This window comes from Sphaeramia orbicularis, chromosome 5 (genome assembly GCF_902148855.1).
Source record: "Sphaeramia orbicularis chromosome 5, fSphaOr1.1, whole genome shotgun sequence".
Classification (NCBI taxonomy): domain Eukaryota; kingdom Metazoa; phylum Chordata; class Actinopteri; order Kurtiformes; family Apogonidae; genus Sphaeramia; species Sphaeramia orbicularis.
Window position 1 is genome coordinate 1,432,459 of NC_043961.1, and position 27,141 is coordinate 1,459,599.

At 39.5% G+C, this 27,141-nt stretch overlaps 1 protein-coding gene across 1 annotated transcript; it reads left to right on the forward strand.

Moving 5' to 3' along the window:
• Positions 1–2,974: 2,974 nt before the first annotated feature.
• LOC115420059 (ataxin-7-like protein 2) lies at positions 2,975–26,175 on the forward strand. The gene is given in 22 exon segments (XM_075353478.1): positions 2,975–3,152; positions 4,213–4,229; positions 4,231–4,273; positions 6,873–6,881; positions 8,097–8,380; positions 8,382–8,437; positions 9,284–9,344; positions 9,346–9,472; positions 9,475–9,534; positions 13,843–13,927; positions 16,078–16,199; positions 16,202–16,286; positions 16,845–17,022; positions 18,378–18,417; positions 18,420–18,498; positions 19,680–19,746; positions 19,748–19,790; positions 19,793–19,867; positions 19,870–20,402; positions 20,404–20,612; positions 20,614–20,650; positions 25,828–26,175. Coding segments are annotated over 22 exon segments (2,358 nt in total). The 5' UTR covers positions 2,975–3,022; the 3' UTR covers positions 25,846–26,175.
• The last annotated feature ends 966 nt before the right edge of the window (positions 26,176–27,141 follow it).

Here is a 27,141-nt window from a genome sequence, read left to right on the forward strand (position 1 = left end):
GCTCGTGTAAATGATAAACTGAGGCATAATATTGTTAAAATTGCACATTTTTTGTTGCACATGTTTGTAAAGGATAGTTTGTAGATGTAAACATTTTCATAATGTAATTTTACTTTTTCGCTCTTAAACATAGTGAAATGTTTGGAGTTGTCATTATTTATGGGTTATTATGTTATTATTTTCTGGTCTGACCTGTTTGAGATCAAACTGGGCTGAATGTGGAACCTGAACTAAAATGAGTCTGACCACCCCAGAAATAAACCCTCTTAAAATAATAAATGACTTTATAACCTCAGCGTGTCCTTATGGGCTCTTTTAACTCCACTCTGTTAAATTATGACTTGAAAATGGTGTCAGACATTAATCACCGATGGCACATTTAGTGGCTATTTGTATAAACTCCTCTTTCTATGAGCTTCACTCATGTTTCAGATTCATTTCATGATTGACAGGTCTCCTGCGCCTAGTTACTGTTGCTAATGTAGAACTGGACCGTAGCCATTTTAGAGAGGGGCTTAGTGAAGGATCAGTGAGATGATTTTGGAGGTCAAAGGTCAATATCACCATGTTGTCATATCTGTCCAATTTGAGGGAAATTCCTAATTTGGCACAAATATTCCTTAAGGTCAAAGGTCAGGGTCGTTGTGACCTCATAGAGCACATTTTACTGTTTAATACCTGTTGATCCTCTAATCCTATCAATCCATGTAAATAATTGGTGTCAAATACAGTTCTTCATCTTTTCATGGTCGTCAGATATGACTCATTTGGATGTTCAGAGGCTCCGTAGTTGCCATGGAAACACCGTCATCTTCTACAACATTGATTCACCAGTAAAAATCCACGGAGTTGGATCAATGACAGTGGATGAAGACATTTGGTGTATGCATTTTAAATAATAAATGAACAAAAAAATGTACAAAATAATAAAAGCATGACAAATAAGCAAAAAAAAAAGTACACAAATTAAATAAGAAAAGAATAAAATAGGCCACAAAATGAACAAAAAAAAAAAAGCCAAAGTAATCGATAAAACAACAAAATAATAAGTAACATGAAGAAAATAAGTCCCAAACTGAACTAAAACTAAGAAAAAGTAATAAAATAGGCCGAAAAATGTAGCAAAGTAAACAAAATAGATAATATATCAACAAAAAATAAGAAAAAAATCATTAAATAGGCAGAAATATAACAGAACTGCCAAAGAAATCAATAAAATGCAGAAACTGAATAAAAATGTGCCATAAGCGAAATAAGGTTGTAGATTTTGTGTTCAGTTAATGATATTATTACTGCTGTTTTGATATAATAACATTTGAATTTCCTCTGAGCTTAATGAACATCTACATGATCAGTTAATCAAATATGAGAAAACAGAGAAAAATGCAGAGGGTAAAATTATATATTTAAAAAAAGGAGATAAATTACTTGGGATGATGTAGTAAACATTATGTGGAAGTCACTTTAAAAATAGTTCTAGGTCTTTAAGAGTTAAAAGTTGAAGTAAGTAATTTTAGTTTTATTGTATTATTGTTATCTTTTGTTTCTTAGGTTTGTATAAATGTTAAATCTGTTCCTGGGTGCATTTTAATATGATTTGTCTGAAACTGTTTTAACTCTTCTGTCTCTGATTGTGGATTCATGTGCACTCACATCCACGTCTGCTGCGTTCATTTTCCATATCGCTGTTACAGTCCTGACGTTGAGCTGTGTGAGGATTAAACACTTACAAGGATTATGAAAAGGGAAGGTGTGTTCACGTGTGCGAGCCTGTGACTTCTGATCAGCATGAAGCCGTGGATCCGTGGTGGGAACAGACCCCTTAACCCTCTCCTCCAGAGTAAAGAGCATGAGCAGCTTAAAATAAGGATCTGAAGAAGAAAAGCAGATGAAAACACACCCAATAGAATAAAGATACTGAGGGAAAAATGTAAATACTGATTCTTTACTGCAGTAAAAGTGAAAAACTCCAGGATCAAAAGTGTCATCAGAGTATAAAGGTAACATTTGAATGTCATGTCATTTTATTATAATATGAAGACGATTAATCACATCAGCAACAGAATGAAAATAATAAACATGAACTTTGCTGAACTCTAATCATTATGACTTCTTTTCTCTGTGTCATCCTTTACTTTCCTCTTACATTTCATTGTTAAGTCTCTAATGTTGCTTTCATTTATTGTTTTTTAAGTTGTACATTTTTAGATCATTTTTATCTCATGGTTTCATCTTGTAACATCCTCTCTCACATGTTCATCTATTATACCTTTCATTTTCCTCTGTATTTTTATGTCTCTCATATGTTTTTTTTATTTTAACTTTGCCATCCTTTGGCATCTTTTTATTTCTTTTACATGTTTGTGTCGTAAGATGTTTTTGTCTCCTTCTGTTACTTGAATTTCTTTACAATGTTTTTATCTTGTTACATACTTTTGGTTGTTTCATTTTGTTTCATCTCTCAGGTCATCTGTCTCACGTTACATCTTTTATCATTTTCATCTTATGTCATTTACATCTAGCATCTTTTATGTTCTATCTTTTATGGGGGATTTTGTCTCACATTTTCATCTCATGTCTTTTACGTTGTTTGAGTCTTACGCATTACATCTTTTACAATTTTTTAAAAATGTTTTTATCTATTATGTCCTGTGTGTATGTGCTACTTTGGACGTTTTCTGTTCATTTTTTTACTCTGCTGTCAAACTTCTTGTGTCTAGTTCCAATCACAGACCCTGAAACCTTTTTTTTTTTTTTTTTTTTTTTTTAAATTTATTTAATTTTTTCCTGAAACCATTTGTTTTTTAGTACTTCATTCTCCTGAAACCTTTGGATTTTTTATTTGTTTTATTTATTTATTTATTTATTTTGACAGAAACTTTTATTTCAAGGTGATAAACGGATGAGTGACGTCATGCCCACACACGCTGCTCGCGGAGTGGGAGTCCCCAGAACGCGCACGCAGGAAGTTCCTATCCTGTCGAGAGCGCGATTTATGACGTAAGCGACTTACCGCGCAGTGATGATGGCGGTGCGTGAACGCGCAGTAAAAGTAATGGCTGCTCTGGATCGGCGGGTGCCTAGCCTCGATGATTTCGTGGGTCAAAGCTGGACTACCTGGGTCGAGTGGGCCGGTGTGACGGCGGCGGATGGTAAGCAAGCACCGTGACGCAAACACGGGCAGCTATCGAGACGTTTGACCAAAGTATCTGGGTTTATTTTCGTGGAAACGGAGGACAGAGCTAACCATGTTACCCAAACAAAGACCCTGCCGGGTCCTAGCGCTGGGTGGGTAACATGTTGCTCCGCTCCATGTCCGGCTGCATACGCTGTCTACAGCAACAAATAACTCATAGTTGTCGTGATATCACTGTTTATGTGTGTGCGTTGGGGCAGTGGCTGTGGACCAGGCTGCCAGTGTGAGAACGATGCGTTTCGGGGCAGCGGACCGAGCCAGGCAGCGGTGGCATCAGAGCGGAAGGAGGCTAGTGTGGACGGCGGGGGCGAGCAACTTCTCACCGTGGAGGGCTGGGCTAGGCTAGGCTAGGCTAGGCTAGCAAGCCAGACTAGCGTTAACGACGAAGCACCGTTAGCATTAGCATGCTACGGCTAGCATAAGGAGGATTGAGAGTAGACACCGGTGACGGAGGAGGAGTCTGATGCTGTTGCCACCATGTAAATGCTGGCCCAGCCTTGATATCAGCAACGTTACTCAGTGTTCTTTTCGCTTTATTTAATTACCCTCCGTATTAACCGGCGTCAGTGCCTTCGTCTAACTCCTATGAACATTTCTCTGTGAGGAAGGAAATCTCATTTGTATGACTTCTACCCAGAAAGTGCTCTTGCCCTTCCCAGCCCTGAGTATGTGCGCTCACTCATTGTCTGGCATCCCTCCAAGTGCTACTCTGTCCATAACTATCAAATAAAGTCTTCTACCCCCGCACGCCAACATTAGCTGCCTTCTGATGATCACAGACTATGCCAAAATGATTATGGCTCAGGGCTGTTTGTTTGATTAGCAGCAGTCAGATGGGAAGCAGTTGACCTGCAAATCAGTCCCTTTATATAACACAGCTGAAGGGCCTGTTGATGAGCAGAGTTTGTACAGGAAGGTTGTGCTTTTTATTGCTCTTGAGTCTGCTACGTAGTATTTGGATCACACCTGACCTCCTGAAGGGGGTACTCAATATGGATGTCATTTGTAATGTTCAGGGGCTGATGTGGACGAACTGCAGCAAGAATGGCAAAAAGGCTGCAGAGGCCATGTCACTCTGTAAGGGAGGGTAAGTCTGCACACCATCACCTCCAGAACGTGATCAAGGCCATTCCTGTTTGGACGTCTGAAAAGACATATTGAGAGCAGAAGTGAAAGATGTAGTGTGTGATATTTAGTGACATCTTGCTGGAAAGTCTCCTGTCCATCCCCTACAGTGGACCTGAAAACCATGGAAATCCTTAGATTCAGGGTTTATTAGTCTATTCTGGTTTTCATGGTTAAGGGGATATTGTCTGGTTCACATTGAGACACATGTTACAATAATTAACTTTTACGCTGGGTTTCACCTGAATGAAAAAGAAAGAAGACGAAGTAGGTTTGCAGCTACTGGAGAAAAAAGGTGGACTCTGTCGATAGATATGTCCTTTTCTCTTGCTTTTAACCTGCTGTAAATTTGGTTTGCTTAGTTTTCCTTTCAGTCTGTAAGGACCTGATCAAGTCCTGTCATCCTCATTTTTTGTTTTTCTTTTTTATTGGCAGTCACCACCTTATAAAGATCCCGTAATTGCTCTGAAAGTCAGAATCACCTAAAAAGTGTTCTCGCAGTGTTAATGAACCAAAAAGAGCCCACCTCTTTGGTTAGACCAGAGACTGGCTGCTTGGCCCACACTGGTGCAACAGAGGTTTCATACTGGAAAAGAAGAACTCATTCAGTTTTAAGAATCACAGTGGACCCACTGTAGAAATGAACAACTGAATCTACAGTAATGAAAAACACCAACTCCCATTTTCAGTTTATTATACATTTAAGAAAACATGACGAATATTATATTCAGTTTCTGCAGTTAGATCCTCCATAATGTGACACACTGGACCTTTAATGTATATTTTCATTTAGATTGTTACGACCAAGCCATCATCCCAATAAAAATGTCTGTCTACTGATAATTAAATGATGCATGTAAAATCATTTCTTTTTCTTTTCTTGAGCCAAAGTGAAAGTTGAAGAAACTAAAAATCAGACTCTCTGACTTTATAATGAGCTTTTTCTATTGTTAATTTTTGTTACATTCTGTAAATTGAGTTGAGGATATGTACTTGATGATGGCAATGTAAAAGATGGTTATTTGTGGTTTTTAGCTTTCCTTTGTGGTCATTTAGCTAATCTAAAAATAGAACATTAACAAATCTTAGATGAAAAATGTTCAACCTCAGAGCATGCAGTTGGATGTTATTACATTTTGACACACCCTAAAGACTAAAATGTAATATTTCACATGATAAATGGTAATCACAGCTTCTAATCTCCAAGGTAAATGGCCTCAGTATATAATTATTGTTCATCACAATCAGCTTTTCCTCTTTCTTCTGAATCCACGTTGATCTCTGAAACCTCAGTGAACTCTGCCTTAGTTTTTCTGTGGTTTCCGTATTTCAGTGTCAGAAAGTGGCCTGGAGGCGACTGTTAAAGCTTTGTACCCTTGTACTTTGGCACTGTCTGGCCCTGAGCCAGTCTGTCTGAAGCAGCAGCTGTCCGTCTGTCTGGCCGATGCTGCTTCCTCGTCTGTCTATACCTGCATGTCAGAGCAGATCAGCAGAACCATTCTGACGGAGTCACAGTGACCTTCGAAAACCCAAAACCATGTCACAGGAGAATAGAATGTTCTGTTTAAGATTAGGGTTTGTCACAATCTGATCATAAAGAAGAGTTGAAAACCACAAGTAATAACAGTTTATGTTGTTGAATACAGACTGTGTTCATTTTCTTTATTTTGGTTAAATCTCCTTTGTGTATGGAGTTTGCACATTCTTCCCATGTCTGCGTGGGTTCTCAGGCTTCCTCTCTCCATCCAAAGTCATGCACTCAATAGTTAACTGGTCAATCTAAATCGCCCATGGGGTGAATCGTTATTGTTTGTCTGTATATGTCAGCCCTGGAGAACTGGTGACACATCCAGGGTGTACCCCGTCTTCACCAGACAGTGGCTGGGATAGACTCAAGCCTCCCATGACCCTTCAGAAGATTAAGTAGTTCAAAAAATGAATTGAATGAATTCCTCAGTTCCAGGTCACATAATATGAAGACCAATCAAGCTGAGATACTATTCAGTTTTGGTGTTGCTGTAATCGACCACCTAAACCGAAACCAAATCATGACGAGACCAGATTACATGGAAAATGAGTCGAGGAAGGACCAGAGTAGAGACACAAAGGCTTTACAGAATCTGGGTTTTTCCATATATCACTGACTGATACAGTATTAGGGATGAGAGGATTCCTTTTTCCAATAAAACAGGAATGAAGCAGCCTGTGGGAACAATCAGACACTGGCAAAAAGTTTAACACTAAGATAAGGTGTGAAAGATTTGATCAAACCACAGTAAGTAGCACCACAAATTTGTACTTTCAGCCGGTTTTGAAATGAAATCCTGAGTCCTTTGTGTCCAAGATGAGATGGAGACATCAACACTGAGTCATACAGCAAAGAAAGTTTAAGTTTAACAATAAAAAAAAACTCATAAGTGTCGAGAGGGAACAACTTATTTCTGATTTATTAAATCAAGATTACATGCCATTCATATCCGTGGCTGATATTTATCTGTTGTGTTTTATCAAAGATTATTCAGAAAAGGCATGATTATCTTTGTTTCTTTAGCATAAAAAGGTGAATAAATATAACAAAACCTGAAGAAACAGAAAATAAGATTATTAGGCAAGTTTTGATTATAGGCATCAGCAGGGAATTTTACAAATGTGGAAAAATCACACAAAAGTCATCGGATAGCATCCAACTCCAACAATCAATCTAATGGCTTTTTAAAAAGGTAATTGATTTGCTAGTATGGACTCACTGAAACATTTTGACACGAATACGGATTTAATTGAGCATCCAGCGTATTAAGACATACATTAACATCAATCGCTGAACACTAAACTCAACATACTCCATCTTATTCATATCAGTTCCTATCAATAATTACCATAACAATATCAAATCAATATTTGTTGAGTTTAAAGGATGATCCTAAGTGAAAAAACATGTTAAAATTACTAATATGAAAATGAATACGAACAGGACAAAACGTAACGTAATACAAAAACAAGCCTGTCTGATATGTAATTGGTTCTTATTTTATTTCCTAATTTTTGTGCGTTTGATTTAAAGAAAATGAGTGATCTGATGTGTTTTTCAATTATTTCAAATGATGAAAAAAATATGAGAAGACAAACTACATAAAGACATAGGACAAAACACTGCGTCATCGGCGTTCACAATATTAAGTCAGTTTCAGTTCCAGTTTAATTTAGATGAAAAGCGTCTGCCAAATGCATAAACATAAAATGATGATAAAAATATCTGTGGTTTGAGGTCTGTGTGTTTTCAGCTTAAAACGTTACTGAACACTTCAGAACATCTGACAGCTTCAGAGATGGAACATTAAAAAGATGTACAGTTAACTGGACAGCCATTTAAATGAAACAACAAAACAGTTTTATTTGACAGTGTAAAAGTAAATTCTAATGATAAAGAAGTTTATTGCAACAAATAATTTTACTGTAATAAATGTTGGTTATTGTTCAGCCCTAGTGCAGTGAGAATGTTCCCTTGTTAGATTAGATCAGGTTGGATAGAATTTTATTGATCCCCCTGGAAATTAAGGTTCCAGTAGCAACACCCAATATACACACAAAGAAATATTACAACACAAAAAGGGAGAAAAAAAAAAGAGAAAGAAAGGATAGACAGACAGACAGACAGACAGAAGCAGAACTAATGATAATTCTAATAAAGTGATAATAGTAGTAATAATAATACTTGTCCTGTTGGCTGTGTTTATTAATGTCCCTCCTTTCTCTCCCTCCTCCTCCGTCCGCTCAGATATGTCCATCTTCGGCCTTTATCCCGGACACGACGACTTCTACCTGGTCGTATGCAGCCACTGCGGTCAGGTGGTAAAGCCGCAGGCCTTCGAGAAGCACTGCGAGAGGCGGCACGGCCCTCTGGCCAAGCTGTACGCCCGCCTGCGCTCCCCCACCTCGGCCCCCCAGCCCCAGCAGAGACCCCACCACGGACACTCGCCTTCCCACGGGACCAACACCGCCACCGCTTCATCCTGGGAGGGTCGAGGACAGGGCGTGGGGCCCATACGAGCGGCCCCCACCCTCGCCTTCTACCCCACCCCAATACAGACACTCCAAGAACTCCAAAGATGGAGTCCGGTAAGGGATGGGGTCGGGATGGGTTGAAGAGGCAGTTTTTTTAATCCTTCCAATATATGATTTGGAAGATATAGAGACCATTGTGTGTCTGTTCTTCTGAGAGCAGTTTGTTTCTGAAGGAGAACTAGGAAACTGTTCATTATTTCTTTCAGCAAACTTGCTATAGTTCATTTAAGTGTTAAATGGAACCTCCTGCTCTTTTGTCTGTCATCCTTCTTGCTGTTTGTCATTTATTTAATTTCTGTAGCCAAACTAGAAGACTATTCAGTTTTTTTTTTTAAAGTAAACTCGTAAAAACTACTTAAGTGCTGCTGTTAATGGCAAACTCAAAGAACATAAATGAACGTCACTAACAAGTAGCACTTTTTGAATGGGGGGAGGGTTCTGATGGGTCTGGTTTCTGTTTTATATCTGGTGTTCTGGTATGTCACTGAGCCCATTTACATGTACATTAATACTCTGATCATTATGTGATTTCTGGAGTGGTCATGTAAACATCCTAATCTGGTCTGTTGTATCAGATAACAGCAGTAATCTGATTATGAGAAATCAGATTAACACACCCAGATTTCTCCCCAGTAAGCGCATCAGATCTGAATATTACAATTATCTGATTACTAACAGTTATTGCATTTTTATGGTCATGTAAACAGGCTCAGTGTGTCCTACATCTCCATGTGGACCAGAGTTAATACCACCTCAACTATAAAAAGATCTTTCCTCTACGGTGGCGCTGGTGATCCACTGTAGGGGAAGGTGGGGGAGTTTTAATCGGCAGCTTTACCTCCACATGTCACTAAATGTCACTGTCTCTGTTGTTAACGTCATTGTCTCGTGGTTTTGCAGACATTCCCCCCTGGACAAGTCGTCCCACAGCAGCCACACGGAGTCATCGGTGTTTAAGCAACCCGCCGCCTCTGAGGCCTCAGATGAGCTCCCCACCCCCATCCCTCAGAGACCCCCCCTGGCCACACGGAGGAACACCGCCTGGACGACCTTCGCCCAGCGACAGGCCCCCTACCCAGAGGAAGGACTCGCTGTGGCATCTGCGGTGCCAGGCCACCGGATCCCCAGACCCTACAACAAAGTGGCCTCCAGTAAGTACACGTGGATCAGGGTGGATGTGGGTGTAGGGTTAGGTGGGTCGCAAATCAGTATGGTCCTTTGAAAGGGTGAGGGGTCATCACCCAGGATGTCTTAGAGCAGGGTGTCAAACTCATTATAGTTCAGGGGCCACATTCAGCTAAATTTGATCTGCAGTGGGCCGGACCAGTGAAATAATAACATAATAATATATAAATAATGTCAACTCCAAACTTTTCTCTGTGTGTTAGTGTGAAGGAAGTAAGATTACATTATGAAAATGGTTACATCTACAAACTATCCTTTAAAACCATGTGAATAACATGAACAAACTGAATAAATATGTGCAGTTTTAACAATATATGTTTCAGTTTGTCATTTACAGACATAATCTTGTTAAAATTGTACTTACTTCTCTTAAGACATTTCAGGGTTGTTCATATTTGTTTAGGTTATTCACAGTTTTTGCAAAATTATACTGTGTTTTAGTGTAAATACATGAAAATGTTACATTTACAAAGAGAAAAATTTGGAGTTTGTGAGTATTTATAGGTTATTACCATAGTATTTTAGTGATCTAACCCACTTTAGATCATATATGTCTGAATGTGGAACCTGAACTAAAATGATTGCTAATATCTTAGTGTAATTTTTGCATTTCACACATTCATCTAAAGGGCTGGACTAAACCCTTGGGTGGGCCAGATTTAGCCCCCGGGCTGCATGTTTGACACCTGTGTCTTAGAGCAACAGAAAAAACTTCAGAATTTGCATTTACATCCCTTCCTTCTGCAGCTCTCTCCTCTCTGTCTAAATTAACTTGAGCTGTAGAATTGGGTTTAAGTCGTCTGACAGAATCTGACCAGCGATCTATAATTCCAGCTGTCAATCACATATTCAACCCCTCCCTTGTGTTTGAAAACATCCATGATTGACCAGAAACGTGCATCACTGAGTAGATTTACAGCCTGAAAACACAGGAAAGGAATAGATGCAGTCTCATGTCCTCTCAGACACATCAATTACAATATACTGAGCGGCCATTATGGGATTTTTTTTAACAAGGATACGTAAAGGGTTCTGTATAGTACTGATATTCCAAGTACTTACCAGCAACAGGAAGACATGTCGCAGAAGTCGGTTAGGATGGACCATAACCACCGACCATGTGGGGGTTTTCTTTTGAAATTTTATCCTTTTAATACCACAACAGTCTACTTTGATATTACAGTTTATTATCAGACTGTTAAGGATCAAATTAGATCCATTTTGAGCACATGTTACAACCCCCTTAGCAACAGTAGATGTATTTGGCAATCTGTTAATATACCTGTGTAAGTAAAGGCTAGAGATAGGGGAACATTGAGATATGAAAAAATATTAAGTTACACATGAATACAGCCTGTGATCGAAAGTCGACTGTCTGCAGCCGATTAACATCAACCAACTGACTGTTAATGGAATGGAAATGTACTAAGACGGCAAATGATGCACGAGGAAATGCCTCATATTGGATCAGTGCAGTCTGTTTGCAGATGGAGGATTCATGCTCTGTTAGGAGACCAGTGGACCTCTTCTACAGAGGCAAAAGCCTGAGCCCAATTAGAAGAGTCGCAGGAATTAACCCACAGTAGACCCACCCCTTTGCAGATGGATGATTATGAGTGGTCCACAGAAAAATCACCTTTCTATACAGACTTTTTAATGGTTGAAGTTGAAAAATCAAGATCATTTAGATGTCATGTTAAATTTGTATTTTATGCATTGTCTGTTTATGCTCTGCTGTACAGTGTCCTGAAAGGCACTTATAAAAAAAGTTAAAACAAAAATTATCATTATTATTTTTATATTATTAAATCAATTAGTCTATCAGTCATTGTTGGAGGAGTTGATCCTTATCAAACCTTTTAAATCCTTTATATTTTAACCTTTGTCATTACTTTTTCAATCTGAATTACAATTATTTGAATAGATTAGAACATGATCAGAATCTGAGTGGAATCAAAGACAGAACAGACCAGTGTCTATCTCTAATAATTAGACACAGACCTGTTGGCTTCATAAGTTAGATGCTGATCATTTCATGGTTGTCTGAGGAATAACTCAACAGTCTCTATTATTCAGGGGAAATGCTGCTAATAACGCATCAACATGGGCAGAACAAGTTCCATAAGCATTAGTTCCAGGGTTTCTATGAAGTCAAATTAATATAATTAGTCCCCAATAAAACTAGTTAAACTATTAATGAAAGTCGACTCTGCTCTCACCATTTTGACTGAGTATTTGAAGCACATCTTTATCTTAGATGAGCTAGAAAAACATAAATATCAGTCAGGAATATCCTCTTCTAATCCTCAGTACGACCTCAGCTCATGTGTCCGACTTCTTCGTAAACTCGCTGTCAAACAGTTTTAATGTTCTCAATGAATTACGACTGGGTTCTCTTATTTACCTCAGGGGAATCAGCCAGACTGCTCTATAGATTTTCTTTATCACAATATTGGCCGTTTGGATCAGAAAAGTGTTAAATTGTGAAATAATGTTTGTTATATTTTGTCCAGACATGTGGAAGACGATGACATAAGGTAGTCTGAAACAAACTAAAGCTCTGCATGCTGAGACCTGAACATTTCCTGGAAGGCAGAGGAGAATGCACAGATACAAACCTTGAAGTCAACACAGAAGAATGAAATAAAACCAATGAACTGAAGCCAGTAATGTCAAAAGAAATGATCAAATAATGGGAGTAAAGTAATGTCTTTATTGTTGTTATATCTGCAGTAAATATTCACACCATCCTATGAAAGCTTTAATCTATCAGGAGAAAATTTATAGACTAAATGTAGGATGTTTTCAGCCTCAGATAATGCATTATAGAAGAATTACATGACTTGTAGATATGATAGACAGCACTGACTGGGCACATGGAATACTGGAGACTTGCATATTTCCTGTTCAATCTTGGTTGTATGTAATATGTAGGAAATCTTAGATGCATAGTTGTAGAGTCTGGAGGTCCCCCTCTTTCAGTAAAGAATTATAGAATTTTGCCTTCTTTTTGGATAATTTCTGTTATTACATATGTAAAAAGCATCCAAACGTCCAATAAAGTTAAAAGTGAAGTGCACTGTGGACCAGCCACAATCATTAAATCTGTGTAAAGTAATTTTAGTTGGTTTCAGTTGTTTGCTCCATGTTGATTTAACATGAATTTCACTTGGTATCTGTGCTTGAACTAGGGTTGTAACAATGTCATGATGTTATGATTATTGCATTTTAAACGTCATGGTTAATTAATTGTCAAGGCTGCCAAAAACCACCTCCTAAAGTACAGTAGATGAAGAGCGGAACCAAAGACGTGCCAATATGTGCTTCCTGCACAGAACAAAAGCAACATTACAGAAGCACTGCATTTAACATTCCATCAGTGAAAATGACAGAAAAGGAACAAGCTGAAGTTCACAAATTCAGACCCTAAATATTTTTCAATTCAGGCTCACATTCATTTCCATACAGTTTGTGTACGCTACAGTCATGTACACAGCTTCAGGTTACCATTGCGCAACCCATTCACAACAATCGGCTGTATAGCTTTTGTACAGTAAGGCCTTTCTTCTCCAGCAGCTCAGGACTGTCATACAAGCTTTGGGAGGCTGACCTTGTGTACTGATGCAGTAAACACACTCTGTTTGATCATAAGGCAAACTGCATAAAATAGTCCGATGCTTCACAACAGCGAGAGACGTAGAGGAATTAGTAACACACGTTAAGTTTCACTTTCACTCTCGTGAGGGTGTGGTCCGTGCTGTTGTTGACTGTTGTTTGTTTTCATATCCAACTAATTCTGTAAAGCCCTGTGAGGCAACCTTGTTGTGACATAGGGCTCTACAAATAAAACTGAACTGAATTGTACCCCCATGTATAAAGCCCCTGCAAAATAATTGGAATTGTGAAACTGCAATTATTTCTCTGACTATAATCATAGCACCAAAATCTATAATCGTTACATCCCGAGCTTGAACCTTGCATACTCATGGACAATTACAACCTCATGAAACAACAAGTCTAATTTTTACCATCAAAATATGACTGAAACTATATTTAGCAGGATCAGTAGATTTTCTCATGCAAAACTAAACAACTCCTAGATATGATAGACCTGTCACTGTAGCACGTATAACAGAAGTAAATAAGCTCTGAACTGGGGGATGTGTGTTTTAATGAAATTACAAATGTTTAAATGAGGCTGTCAGTGCAAACAATTGTACATGTGGTAGAATGTAGTTTTTCATGTTTTCCTTTGTCCATCTGTCTGTTCTCAGAGAGGGAATGTGACCTGGACAAACACTGCGGCGTCCTGGACCCGGACAGGAAGAAAGTCTGCACTCGCCTTCTGACATGCAATGTAAGCCCCAGACATATGACACTCGACCAAAACCATGTCCTAACCCTCTGGGATCTGTCGGTTTGTCTCTCAGTGGATGTTTGATGTGAAGGAGTTCTGGGCTAAAATGGTACCACGATAACAGTGTTCATATCAGTTGATGGTGACAAATGTGAAGTCAGTTGAAAAGTTGATTTCCTGATTGAGAGTTGAAGAAACCAGACAGATATTGTGGTTTTAAAATATGTAAAAGAATCAAGACAAAATGACATAAGACGCTTTAACACAGGACATAAAGGATGCAATGAGACAAAAATGAAATAAAAGATGCAATACATAAAAGGCATGACATGAGATAAAAGATGTAAAAGAAACAATGAGACGAAAACTACGTAAAATACACAACATGGAAAAAAGTCACAATATAAAAATGGATACTAAAGACAAGATTAAAAATATTGTAAATGATGCAAAAATGAAAATGACCTGAAAATACACAAGATTAATCTTAGTTTTTACGCAAGATCAATACACTTTGTTTTTAGCTGATGTAAACAATGAAACTGTAAATCTCTAGTTTAAAGTCTGTAGTTTTACTTTCTCTTCAGTAAAATATTAGGTTTTTGGTTATATTTTAGGTAAAAAACTAAATCTATATGTGACTTGGTTTAATGTCACTCAATGACAGGATGCTGAGTACATCTTTACACCAATAAATTCACACAAATGCATTCATATAATCTTCACTAGACAGTTGTGAGCGTCTTCATGTTGCGCAGGACTAAGAAGCAGATACAAAGAAAAAAGCACAAATGAAAGAGCAAAGTGACACCGCAGAATGTGATCCGGGAGGTGAGCTGAGAGCCTCGGCTCCTGGTTTCTGATCCTCACTCGGTGACACTGATGCTGAACATGGCTCCAGAACAGGAAGCAAGTCCTTATAAGGAAGCGCTGAGAGAAGGAGGAAGTGAGTGTGAGAGGCCACGGACAGGATGAGTAACAGGAAACAACAGGAGTGACGGGAAACGCTTCTATATCACACCTGATCTGAAGGTGTAGACCAACGCTGAATGCTGCTCTATGAGCCAGAAAACCACAACTGTTGTGTTTTTATATCACGACAGTTTGGTTTATCGTGACGGACAAAATGTTTCAGTGGTTTTGTCTTGTTGAGTAAGAATTCAGATTGCACTCATTTTATTTTTGAATCAGAATTAACCCCTTAACAACTGAACAACCACCGTCCACCAAAACCATTTACTGATCTAAAATGTTTAATACCTGTTGATCCACTAATCCTATCAATACATGTAAATGATATGTGTAAAATACAGTTTGTCATCTTTTCGTGGTCGTCATATGTGAGCCGTCAGAGGCTCTGTAGTGAACGTGGAAACACTGTCATCTTCTACAACATTGATTCGTCAGTAAAACCTACAGTTGATAAATGACAGTGGATGGGGACGCTTGGTTTATGTTCAATTAATGATAGATTTTGCTGATAAAGTAACTTTTTCTGTTTTGATATAATGAACTTTGAATTTCCTCTGAGCTTTAATAAACATCTACATCATCAGTGAATTAAATATAGGAAAACACAGAGATTAACGATATATTTAAGGTGATAAATTACTTAGGAAGACACCACAAAACTAGTTCTAGGCCTTGAAGGGTTAAGTAAATAACTAAATTATAAAATAAAATGGACAAAATAAGCTGGAAAACACAAAACTGCGATGAAAAAATGTCCACTTGTCATGTAACGCCTTTGCTTTTTATTAAGGTTTCATCTTGTTGCGTCTTTTACATTTGTGATGAACACATTAATATAATATTCTTTATCTATATAACATCTTTAAGAGTTATTCTATAAAATGAGTCCGGTTAATTTTACATAGGTTTTAACTTTAAAAGACGGTTCTATTTTTTTTTTTTTTTTTTTTTCTGTTAAAGGATCTTAATACTTCTTGTTTTGCCACCTCCATTTCTGATAGAAGTGTTTTCTTTTCACTCCTCTGTTTATCTCAGATGCTATGTTTTGAGTATTTTTGTTCCAGGGAGACTCCAGTATCTCCTGAGCCTCAGGTTAATAAAGCTTTTGGATAGGTCTCTGTCGTTGCTGTAGCAAAGGTCAAAGTTCAGTTGTGACCGTGTTCTGCTTCCTGCTCAGATCACACTCCATCCACCAGCGGAGGAAGGTTCTGGGCCGCAGTAAGAACTTCGACCAGCTGGTGGCGGAGCTGAAGACCAAGGTTCGAGAGAAGGGGCCCCAGTCGCTGGAGGGAGGGGCTTCTATCAGGCGGTCCCCAGTCCAGAGGCCCCTAGGGAGCAGACAGGGGCCCCACACTGCAGGAGACCGCTGGCCAGCCTCCCTGCTTTCAGGTTTGTGGATTCACTGTGACCGAACCAGCTTGGTTTGTTTTAGCTTGCCGGCCAGTTGGTCATGAAGTCGCTGTGTCCGGTGTAGTCTTCGTTTACAATTTCTTCAAACATCTTCTCTGACGAAACTACTGGTCGGATTCATTTCAAGTTTTTTATGTTTCTTTCTTGGGACAATGTCTACAGAGTTTGTTCACAGTTTTTACAAATTTGATTGTTGATTGTTTATGGATTTTTGAAATATTCAAAATTGGCCTTTATTTATAATGGTCCATATTTGATGGTTATAACGTGTAAATGGTTAGAGATATCAGTATAGTTACTATTGAGCACTGATAGTATCTAATGTACATCATTACTGAGCCTTAACACTGTTGAGCTGGTATTTTTCTCATCTTCACGTTCTGATTTAATCCAACCTTATCAGTATTATCAGTTTCAGTCTTGTCTCACGCTAATACTTGAATATTCTCAACAGGAATGAACACACAATATGTATTTTTGGAGGTAAAAGCACCTTACGACGAGTCTCGAGCTAAAGCTGTGGATTTGCTCCATCAGGTCTGCAGCTCCGTCAGAAAGCATCCCAGAGGATGAGAAGCAGCGGCAGGATGATGGAAATCTCCGGGCCCCCTCCCCCCTTGTCCACGGACGAATCTCCAGTGATGAAAGTGAGGCAGAAGGACCAGAGGAGGTGGTTGAGTTCCCATCTTCTGCTACACACCCCAGACCACTAGCGGTGAGTTGAGCAGAAGATCTGAGCAGTCCTGCATCAACAGTCTCGTTTCTGTCTTATAGCATAGATGAAGGTTTGAAAACATTTAGTTCATGTCAGTAAATAATAGTCTTCATGCCATCTTGAGCTTTCTTCATAGATCTGTGTTTAGATTCGATTAGTTCATGTTTGGTTGTGAGTGTTTTTGCACTGAAGATGTTGTAGTGATGACCACAGGTGAAGCTCAAGCGTCTGAAGTTCAGACTCAGGATACTTTAATGATCTCTGGGGAAAACGGGGTTCCAGGGTGTTCAAGGATCCTTAAAGTCTTAAATGTGATTGTCTTAAATTGAAGCCTTAGTTACCCTTAAAATGGATCATTCTTAAATCTGTCACTCAAAGGGCTCAAAAATCCCAGACACAAGGGTTATCATAATATGTTAAATGATGATATTGTGTTTTTTTTGTAAATATTTCATAGGTCCCTACATTTACTGTTATTGCCACTTCACCAGTCAGTGTCAGAATGCAATGGACGATCAGTAAAATGGACTGAAAGGAACGGTCCTATGAGAGGAATATCCCTTTAGAGACGTTCTGTAGATATTTGGTGTCTGGTGAAATTTGACCAGGACGTCCTGTGATGGAATAATCTGTCCTTTTGGTGTCTGTCTCTATCTTTATCCTTCTCTCCTCCTCCTTCTGTCTACACTTTACTAGATAACGACACACTGAGTTTTTCAGCTTCACTTCTGTGAATATTTACAAAGACACAGTTTCTCCTCCTACTCAGACCGATGGTAGACTTGACCAAAACTGTCTCAAACTCCTTCTCAGTGAGCCTGTTTACATCCAATAACTAGGAGTAATTATATCCCCGAAAATCATCTTTCACCGTTCCACAAATGTTAGCATGGATAGAGTCCTTCGTCCAAAGTGACAACAGCTCGTGGATGTCTGCATCTTCCCAGTTCAACATCGTTCTGGTCGCATTGATATGTTTGTTTACTGTACACGTCCTGCGCTAATTTTTAAATCACCCCAGCGCAGGAGTCGCACACGCTATATGTCATCCAAACATCACCTTGGTTTGCGGAACGAGAGATGTTCCTTTTACATAGTGTTCCAGAATCATGATTCCACCTTTATCACAGCTCTGTTACTACCTCCAGAGGCATTACAGAGGTGGGACCAAATGATCCACCATTTCATTTACACAGATGTTGTTCTGGATTAAAGGTGAAATATTCCCAGAACTGAAGTGCCGTGTAAAAGGAGCTTTAGTGTGGATGTAAACAGGCTCATTGTGTTGAGATGGGTCTGGAGATGTGACACCACCGTGACACATCTGGGATGTATCTAACACCTTCTCTCTGCAGGTGTGTTCGTTCGGCAGCCACACGCTGGGTCACGGCATCTACACTTCGACCGCAGACTTCACCACCTGAGGTCGGCTCTGAGCAGCATGTTGGAGCAGCACATCAGCGCCCATCTGTGGAAGTAAGAGACAACACACTCACCTTAATTCCCTCTTGGTTCTGTATGGTTTTGTTTGATAAACAGAAAACGTCACTGCAGATGGGGGCTCATAGACGACACTGCTGACTGTAGCGTGGTTTCTCTGAAGTTCATCAATCTACCCGCCACACCTAAGACCATATATTTTTGCTCCCAGCACTCGAGCTGCTCTATGATAAACCTCATGGTGTTGGTAGGTGACAACAGTAACCTGAGGCGGACAATGTCGGCACCGGTGCCGGCTCTGCCTTCTGTCCCGTTTACCTGAACTGTTATGAGTGGGAATAAGGAGCCGACACCAGATGGATGAAGAACCCACACTGCAAATGTTCAGCCTCTGACGCTGATCGAACCCTCCCACCTCCTGAGCACAGATGAATACAGATACAAACTATTTATTAACCGGTTACTGGCAGGTGGTTTTTACTAGTAAAGTCTGCATTCTCACGTGTATCTTTACCTTTATCCAGTTTGTCAGATGTTGTCAGGTCAGTACTGTGGGATCTCTCGTTCCTGATTGGTGGTTGTAGATGTCAACCAGTAATGGGTTTTACTGGGGATAGATTCTGATGACAAAAAGCAACAATTGGATTAGTAGCCCCTATCAGTGCTCCTGTAAACATGTTGACACTGGAATGAAATGTTTTTGACTTAAACATAAATCTGCATTTGAACATCAACTAAATGTCAAAATTCTGGATAATTCTGGTGTTATTTTTTTCTCGAACTCAGAATTTCTAGCTAAATTTTTCTTTTTGTTTTAGTGTAAATAAATGTAAATTATATGAAAATGTTTATGTTTACAACTATCCTTTCTCAAAAAATTTGAATAAGCTGAACAAAAATGAACAACATAAAATGTCGTAAGAGAAGTAAATGTAATTGATTATATTCTGCCTGGTTATTAAATGTTTGTGTATTTGTAGATCCACTGTGATCTGTAAGTTGTAATGCACATGTGTAAATGATAAACTGAGGCATAATATTGTTAAAATTGCACTTATTTTCTGAAGAAAATTTCAGATTCATGTTCAGTTTTTTTTCTTTTTGTAGTGTAAACCTTTTCATAATGTGATTTTACTTTTTCACTGTTGTTATTTACTGGTTTGGCTGACACTGTTGCTCTAAAATGGCGCTAATGTTTTGTTGTTTTATTTCCACAGGAAAATACCTCAGGTCACAGACCTTCAGTCTCCGCCTCCCTCAGCAAAGACCATCACTACTTCTTCCTCCCTCCAGCATTGCAGCCACTTCCTCCTCTTCGTTACATTCTAAATCCGCACAGGAAGTCACATCAGCTCTTCTCTAAAAACGCCATCCTCTTCCTCCTCTTCATCGTCCAGTCGTGGACCAGCAGACCGACGTCTGCTCCACATTCCGAGAACTCTGGGAGCGGCGGCGTCAGCACTGGTCACCTGGGCTCCCCGGTGAAACACACGACCCCACGGCCCGCTGGTACTGGGCGGCCCAAGAACCCGGTGGGACGTCCCAGTAAACAGATGCTGAAGCTGAGGGAGGAGGCCGCCACCCGCCGCCACCCTTCGCAAACGCAAGGCCCCTCGCAGGAAGGAGACCACTCAGGCCCCGACAGGAACTGCATCATCCTCCAGGACCGGGGCCGCCCCCCCTCCACCGCCTCTTCCTCCTCCTCCTCTTCCTCCTTATCTAAGACCCCTGTCCCCTCACCCCTCCCTCACGGACAGACCAACGGCACGCTCTCCCCCAGCAGCAAACCCCGCCCTCAGCCCTCCCCATCAGAGTCCCATTCGCCGGCCGCCAAGGTGGTCTGGACCTATAGACGGACACACACACCCCTGGGTCACTCGTCGCCTCCGGACCCTTCCCCTTCCTCTTCTGCCACAACCACCAACAACTCCACAGCCGGGTGTCGTGGGGGACTCAGGGCTGCACGGGCCGGGAGGTGGGCGGAGCTTTGAGCACCAGGGACTGGTGAAGAAACGTAAGGGGGGCACTGTGGAGGACTCGCCCTCCTCGAAGCCCTCCGCCCACCGCCTGCCCCCCTCCTCCTCCAGCTCTGCCTCGTCGTCCTCCCCTCGTTCCAACTTCTACCCCTGGAAGGACAGTAAAGGCGGGGGCTGGCGGGGGCGTGGACAAGAAACTGGGCACACAGAAGGTGAGTCTAGTCGACACATGTGGGGGGTGCGCTTTACACATTAACATTTGGTAAAACTTAAGCAAGAAAACTGGTTTTGATGTTGGATCGCTCTAGAGTGGATGGAGGATCAGGTGTGGGCAGAGTCAGCGGGACCCAAACAGGTCCAGATGTTTGCGTAGATCAGGGGTGTCAAACATACGGCCTGTGGGCCTAAACCAGCCCGTCAAAGGTTCCAGTCCAGCCCGCAGGATGAATTTGCAAAGGGCCAAAATTACACTGAAGATATTAACAGTCAAGGGTGTCGAACTGGTTTAAGTTCAGGTTCTACATTCAGACCAATATGATCAAGTAAAATAACAGCATAATAACCTATAAATTATGACTCCACATTTTCTTCTTGATTTAATGTGGAAAAAATGTTACATTAAGCCTATAAATAATAACAACTCCATTTTTTTCTCTGTTTTTGTACAAAAATAAACATTAAATTATGAAATTATTCGCATTAACAAACTATGCTTTAACACTAAATTTTGTATAACTGGAACAGATATGAACAACCTGAAATGTTAAGAAAATTAAGTGCAATTTTAGCAATAATAAATGTAATAAATGTTTTGTGCCTTTGTAGATTCGATTTGTAATCTACATATATAAATGATAAGTTGAGGCATAATACTGTTAACACTTATTTTTCTTAAGACATTTCAGTTTTTTTCAGGTTTTCACATTATTTTTATTTGGATAGTTTGTAAATGTAATATTTTTTCGTGTTCTTGATGAGAAAAGTGTCGTCTTTCTGAGCCATTTACTGCTTTTCCCCTGGACGTGTTTGTTCTGTTTGTATCTGTAGCTTCGAAATAACCACAAGTTAGACAGAAAAACCACAGGATGAAACTATGGAGTGTTTTGTCAGTGTTGGAAAAACATGAAGATCAGATCAGTAATGGGTGGAGTTGGAGGATTCGTGCAGGTGAAGTCGGCTTGTTTCATGTTTGAGGTATTTGTCCTCAAAGTGGTTTTCATTCATTTACATCATTTAGTGAAATAATGCCAATTAACAGAGATGGAAAAACTCAGCTGGCTGTCGTGGTAACCAGGCGATGTGGACTCTAGGTTCAGATTAAACTGTATCCTTGTGCCAGACCTATTTTCTGAACAGTAACAGGCTCCACTACGCCGCCGGTGTCTTCATCTGTGGTGTTTTATCTGCAGCTACTGGGCTGTTACTGTACATGACTAATGCTGCCTTCACATGCTGTGGGAATTATGGTAAATACAAGTTACAAACTCTAAAATGGCACATGAAGGCCCCCCTCACATTTTCCACTGGAGATCTGGGGAAATTTTTTGACCCATGAGATGAAAATAACCATTGACATTTTCAACATGGCGAAGAGCAGCGAGGGGTTCATCGCGAATGATAAACACTGCTTTTGTTAACGGTCTGCTGCTGTTAGCCGATGATTTTGCACATTTATGGTACACACAGTTTGCAAAAAAAATTACAAAAATAAAAAATGCTCTATCAGATGAATGAATACGTCCAAAACTGCTTTAACCCCAGTAGCAGGTCATGATAAATTGTGTGTCAACCGTTTTTCATTTTGCCACGACAACAAAAGCACTTGAACGCAACGTACTTTTAATTTCGAATACACAAGTGGAAAGGATCAAATTCCCAATAGTACCTGAAGGCAGCATCAGAACATAATGTGGAGCTAGACTTCACCACAGTTTGAACCCGGTCTCCAGTTCAGTTCAGGGTCTCAGTGACGCGTCAGCAAACAATAGACTACAAACTGTCATAAATCACAAGTCGAGCTTCGTGTTTTTTTTTTTGTTTTGTTTTGTCTTTTTTTTACTCATCGTACCCTGACGTCCAAACCGTGCCCCTGAGATAAACCTTAATGCAGGTCCATGTTCCTCTGAATCCACGTCTGTATTTGAGGTTATTTATCGTTTGTCTTTCACAACGCTGACTCACAGGACTGGAACGTAAATGGGTCTGTTATGTCAAAAATATTATCATAATAAACACTTTCATACCAGTTGATAATGAGGGTCAGTGTCCAGTTTAACCCTCAGACACCTGGACCATGTCCTGGTTCTCCACTGGTGCTGGTTTACTGCGTTTGTTAGAAGTATTTCAATAGAATCAGGTGTCAAACATTGTCTGATTCTGTGGAAATGTAGAATTCAGTAGAACCTGCAGGAAGTTTGTTTTTTCTTTTTTATCCGGTTGTCCTTGGATGATCCAGATTCCAGATGGATTATCGTCTACGTGTCGCCTTTCCTATGAAGTTACTGTCAGTTTTTGCTCAAATAGAGAAATTCTCCTGAATCAGTTCTGCTCATTGTCAGAGGCTGAACATGTTGACGATGGCGCGTCTAAATGAGTCGACGGAACACAACAGAGGATCAGGATTAATGGTTCAAAAGCAGAGGTCGCGTTAACCGAAAATATTCTGTCATTGACAGATTTTTTTTTTTTTTTGAATGACGGAAAATTCTGAAGGTTGTCTGAAGATTAAAATACTGAGGGTAATCTACCAAAGAAAGTTTTCACACAACACTGTGAACAGAACCTGCTGCAGGATCGCTGGTCTGTCTGTCTCTTAACAAGGCTTCAGACATTCCATAACAGCATCCTACCTGTGTATAACCCAACAGCACCACTGTTCACAACTACACTGAATACAACAGCAGTACCCGCAGTCACACAGAAACCCACATTCTGTTGGGTTTCTGTTAATTGGCTTAGAGTCTGGTTTGACCAACTCTATATATAAAGTGTCAAGAGATAACTTTTTGTGATCTGGTGCTATATAAATAAAATCTGATTGATTGAGTGATTTAATTGGTTTTCCCCTGTAAGTCGCTTTGGAAAAAAGCGTCTGCCAAATGCGTAAACATAAACATAAACATGACTCACTGTTAGTCCACCTGTAGTAGACCCCCTGTCCAGTTGGTGTCAGTGTGAGTATTAATCAGTCAGTGTCCAGTCTTGTCTCATTGTTTTGCTGACTTTAGCCAAAATTAGATGCTACTTTGATAGCGCAAAATGTGAAGACAGCTGAGTCTCCTCAGTTCTTTTAAAGCCCAGTAAATGTGATGGCATTAATAAACGTGATGAAAACAGAGGGACTGATGAGGTGAAGGATGATGGACAAGCAAGGAATACACCAGTTCTGATGGCATTTGGTGTGTTATACGTACGCATTTTCTACCTTTCATGTGTTATTTGATGGCATGTCCATTTGTGTCCAGATCTGTGCTTCACAGAACCTGAACCCTAACCCTCAGTGCATGGGATCTGACACTGTGTGAACAAACACAAGGACAGTTTAGAATGTCTACAGATAACACACCAATTAAAAGTGACGTATATAATTATGTGAGTCGTGATATCACGTTGGTTTATCAGCCAGCAGCAACTACAGCTGCGGCATCATTGAGATGTTTTTGAACATTAAATACTACTAAATATATCTCATTATCATTAAAAAATAAAAATTTGAAATGACGGATAATAATTTGACGGAATTTTTATGACCCTGTCCATCAGAATGACGGACATTAAAAATGTCTAGTGCAACCTCTGTTCAACAGTAACTGAACATTTCTGAAAATAGACGTTTAACATCAGATGATGATCTCAGTGTTGACTGTTAACGGCAGGTTTTTAGATCTGAGAGAAAGTTGAAGAAACCAGATATTTATTTCATAATAGACAGAAACACACCTATCGTCTTTAACGGCATTCTCAGTTGTCGTCATACGTCACAAATTGACCAGTTAATCTGGAAATGGAGACGTGTTGATAACAGCAACCAACAAAAATAGCTTTGTAAATGTTTGAGTGGTCGATACATAAGCACAGATCAGGGCAGTTTCAGGTCCTAACGGCTTAAATGATCAGACGCGTAAATGGAAACATCACAGTCGGTGTCGTGTTTGAATGGGTCTCAGAACCGACCTGGGATGTTCTGGATGTGGATCCAGAATAAGAGTCTGTTGTTCTCTGGTGTGTCCGTACGATCTGTAACCTTTATTCATCCTTCACAAGTCACTGTGATGAACTTCAGAATGTGTTGTCATGACAACTGAGGATCAGCATCTCATCTGTGTTTAACTCACAAGGAATCTAACTACACAGCTTTATTAAACTCTGAAATTAGAACATGATTAGGTTCTTGGTCTTCATCAGGAAATAAACAGATCCTGTACCAGAGTTCCCACAGGGTTTTAAGAAGTCTTGAATTACAGATCTGCATTTAATACCTTTATTATGTTGCCATAAACTTGTTCGCTGTGTTGTTTAAATGTGTGTGTTAAAAGTCGAAGTGGCAAAGAAACTAACGTTAGTCGACTCAGTTCCACCCATTCCAACCAACAATTTATATTGAAATTAGGAACCAATTATCGCTACCTTTCCATCCCCCGATGAGAAATGACTGAACGGTGTGAATCAAGGCATTGGAGTAAATAAATACGTTTTCCTAAATTATAGGAATCACAAATTTTTGCCAATATGGCCGCGAAATGGGCATTAAATGTTGTTCTAAGTAGTCTTTAAAAGGTCTTAAAAAGTCTTAAATTTAATTTGTAGAGACCTGTAGGAACCCTGTGTATATTCACACACTGATTGACCAATGAGATGTCTGGATTGATGGGCGGGGCTAATGAAGAGACGTCTCCAGGCCGATCATTGGACCGTATTAACAGAGAGACAAGGATAGTGCCCAATTAGAAACAAGGGTAGTTTTTCTTTAAGTGTCGTATCCTGTTTAAAAGCAGCTGCTCGTGTATTTCTTGATGAACGTCACAAACTGAAACGTCTGTCTGATTTTAGAATTTAATAAAATTGTTCTCTTCAGAGTTCTACTGGAGTTCTTGAGCTCCACCTCGGTGCACCGTGGAACCTTTTACTTAGTTACATGAGTGTGGACGACGATCTGGACAAATGATAAATGTTGAAGATTTCTACGTCCATGTTTAGCTGTTTTTTAACAAAACTGACTGAAAATTAGTCCAAGTTAATAGATGTTAAAATGTTCATCACAATGAGTAAAACTAAAGAACATATACTGTGATAATGTTTCCTTGTGCAGATTTGAATCCCCAGCGTTGTTTAAAGTGTGTGGAACTGAACCTGTTCTATGACGTTAACTGTTGTGTGTTTTCATCCACAGCCAAAACTGCACCACTAGGTGTGCCTGCCTTACACGATGCCAGTCCGAGGAGCAGCTCTGCTCAGTCCCAGACTGTGGCAACACCACTCAGTGTGTGTGTGAGTGTGTGTGTGAGACAGAGTGTGTGTGTGTGTGTGTCTGTGTGTGTGTGTGTGTGTGTCTGTGTGGGTCCGAGTGCGTTTGTCTGTGCAGAGTCGTACAGTATGTGTTAATGTGTGTCTGCAAGTGTGTGAGGGTGGGATGAGATTCACAGTGTGGAGATAGAAATACCTCAAGACCATCCGGTTATGCTGCTAAATTAAATATGTTGGTTTATAAAAATGAATTAAAAATGTCCTTTACACTTGGTTTATGTGACTTCATTTAATGCCCGAGTTTAGCGTTAATTCTGCATTTGTGCATTTAGTAAAGACACTTTATTCTATGTATGATCGAATAAGACTACGATTATGAACACAAAATTTACAGAAAAGCACACAAAACAGAAAAACACAAAATATTCAGAAAAACTCAGAATATACAGAAACATGCTAAATATACAGAAAAAACACGAATTTCCCGCTAATCTGATTGTATTGATTGAATCTGATTCCACTGATGTTGAATATAAGGTTAAGTCTCATTTCACATCAGGGTTTCACAGTTTTCTAATGTGTGAACAGAGACACTAGAATCTGGACATGGTAGTCAGTTTGTTTTTTTGACTTCAGTTTTTTTTTTGTTTTTTTTTTTTTTGAGAAAGATTGAGTTTCATTTTTCAGTTTCAGGACAAAAGCCTTTATTTACAGAATCTGAAACGGGTCTGATCTCTGGTTCCCATGTGAAGAACTTGGTATTGACTTGAAAATTAGAAAAAAAGGAGAAGAGGAAAACTCATGACAAGTCTGTTAAAATTTTAAGGAAGTGAATTCAGCTGCAGAGGGTCAAAGGCAAATGATATCAGACAGATTTGGGTGAAAAACGTAATAAAATAGTCAAATCCAGGTTAACGACAAACATTTCACTCCATGACCATGAACTGACAAATTCAGGTTTGGTTTGTCCAGTTGCAAAATCAAACTACAAATGTATATTTAAGATATTTTAAATATCTGAGTTTTAACAATTGAGCATTTAAATTTACAAACCAGTCAATTTCAGTCATTATCACATTAAATGCCTTTTTTTCCCCAGAGGCTGATTTTTTTTTCAATGCTGAGTCAAAGTTAAAGAAACCTGACAATTGTGGTGTGTGGTAGATTTTTTTTTTTTTTTTTTTTTTATAAAACAAAAATTATGTAAAAATATATAAATAGGTGAAAAGAATTCACAAGA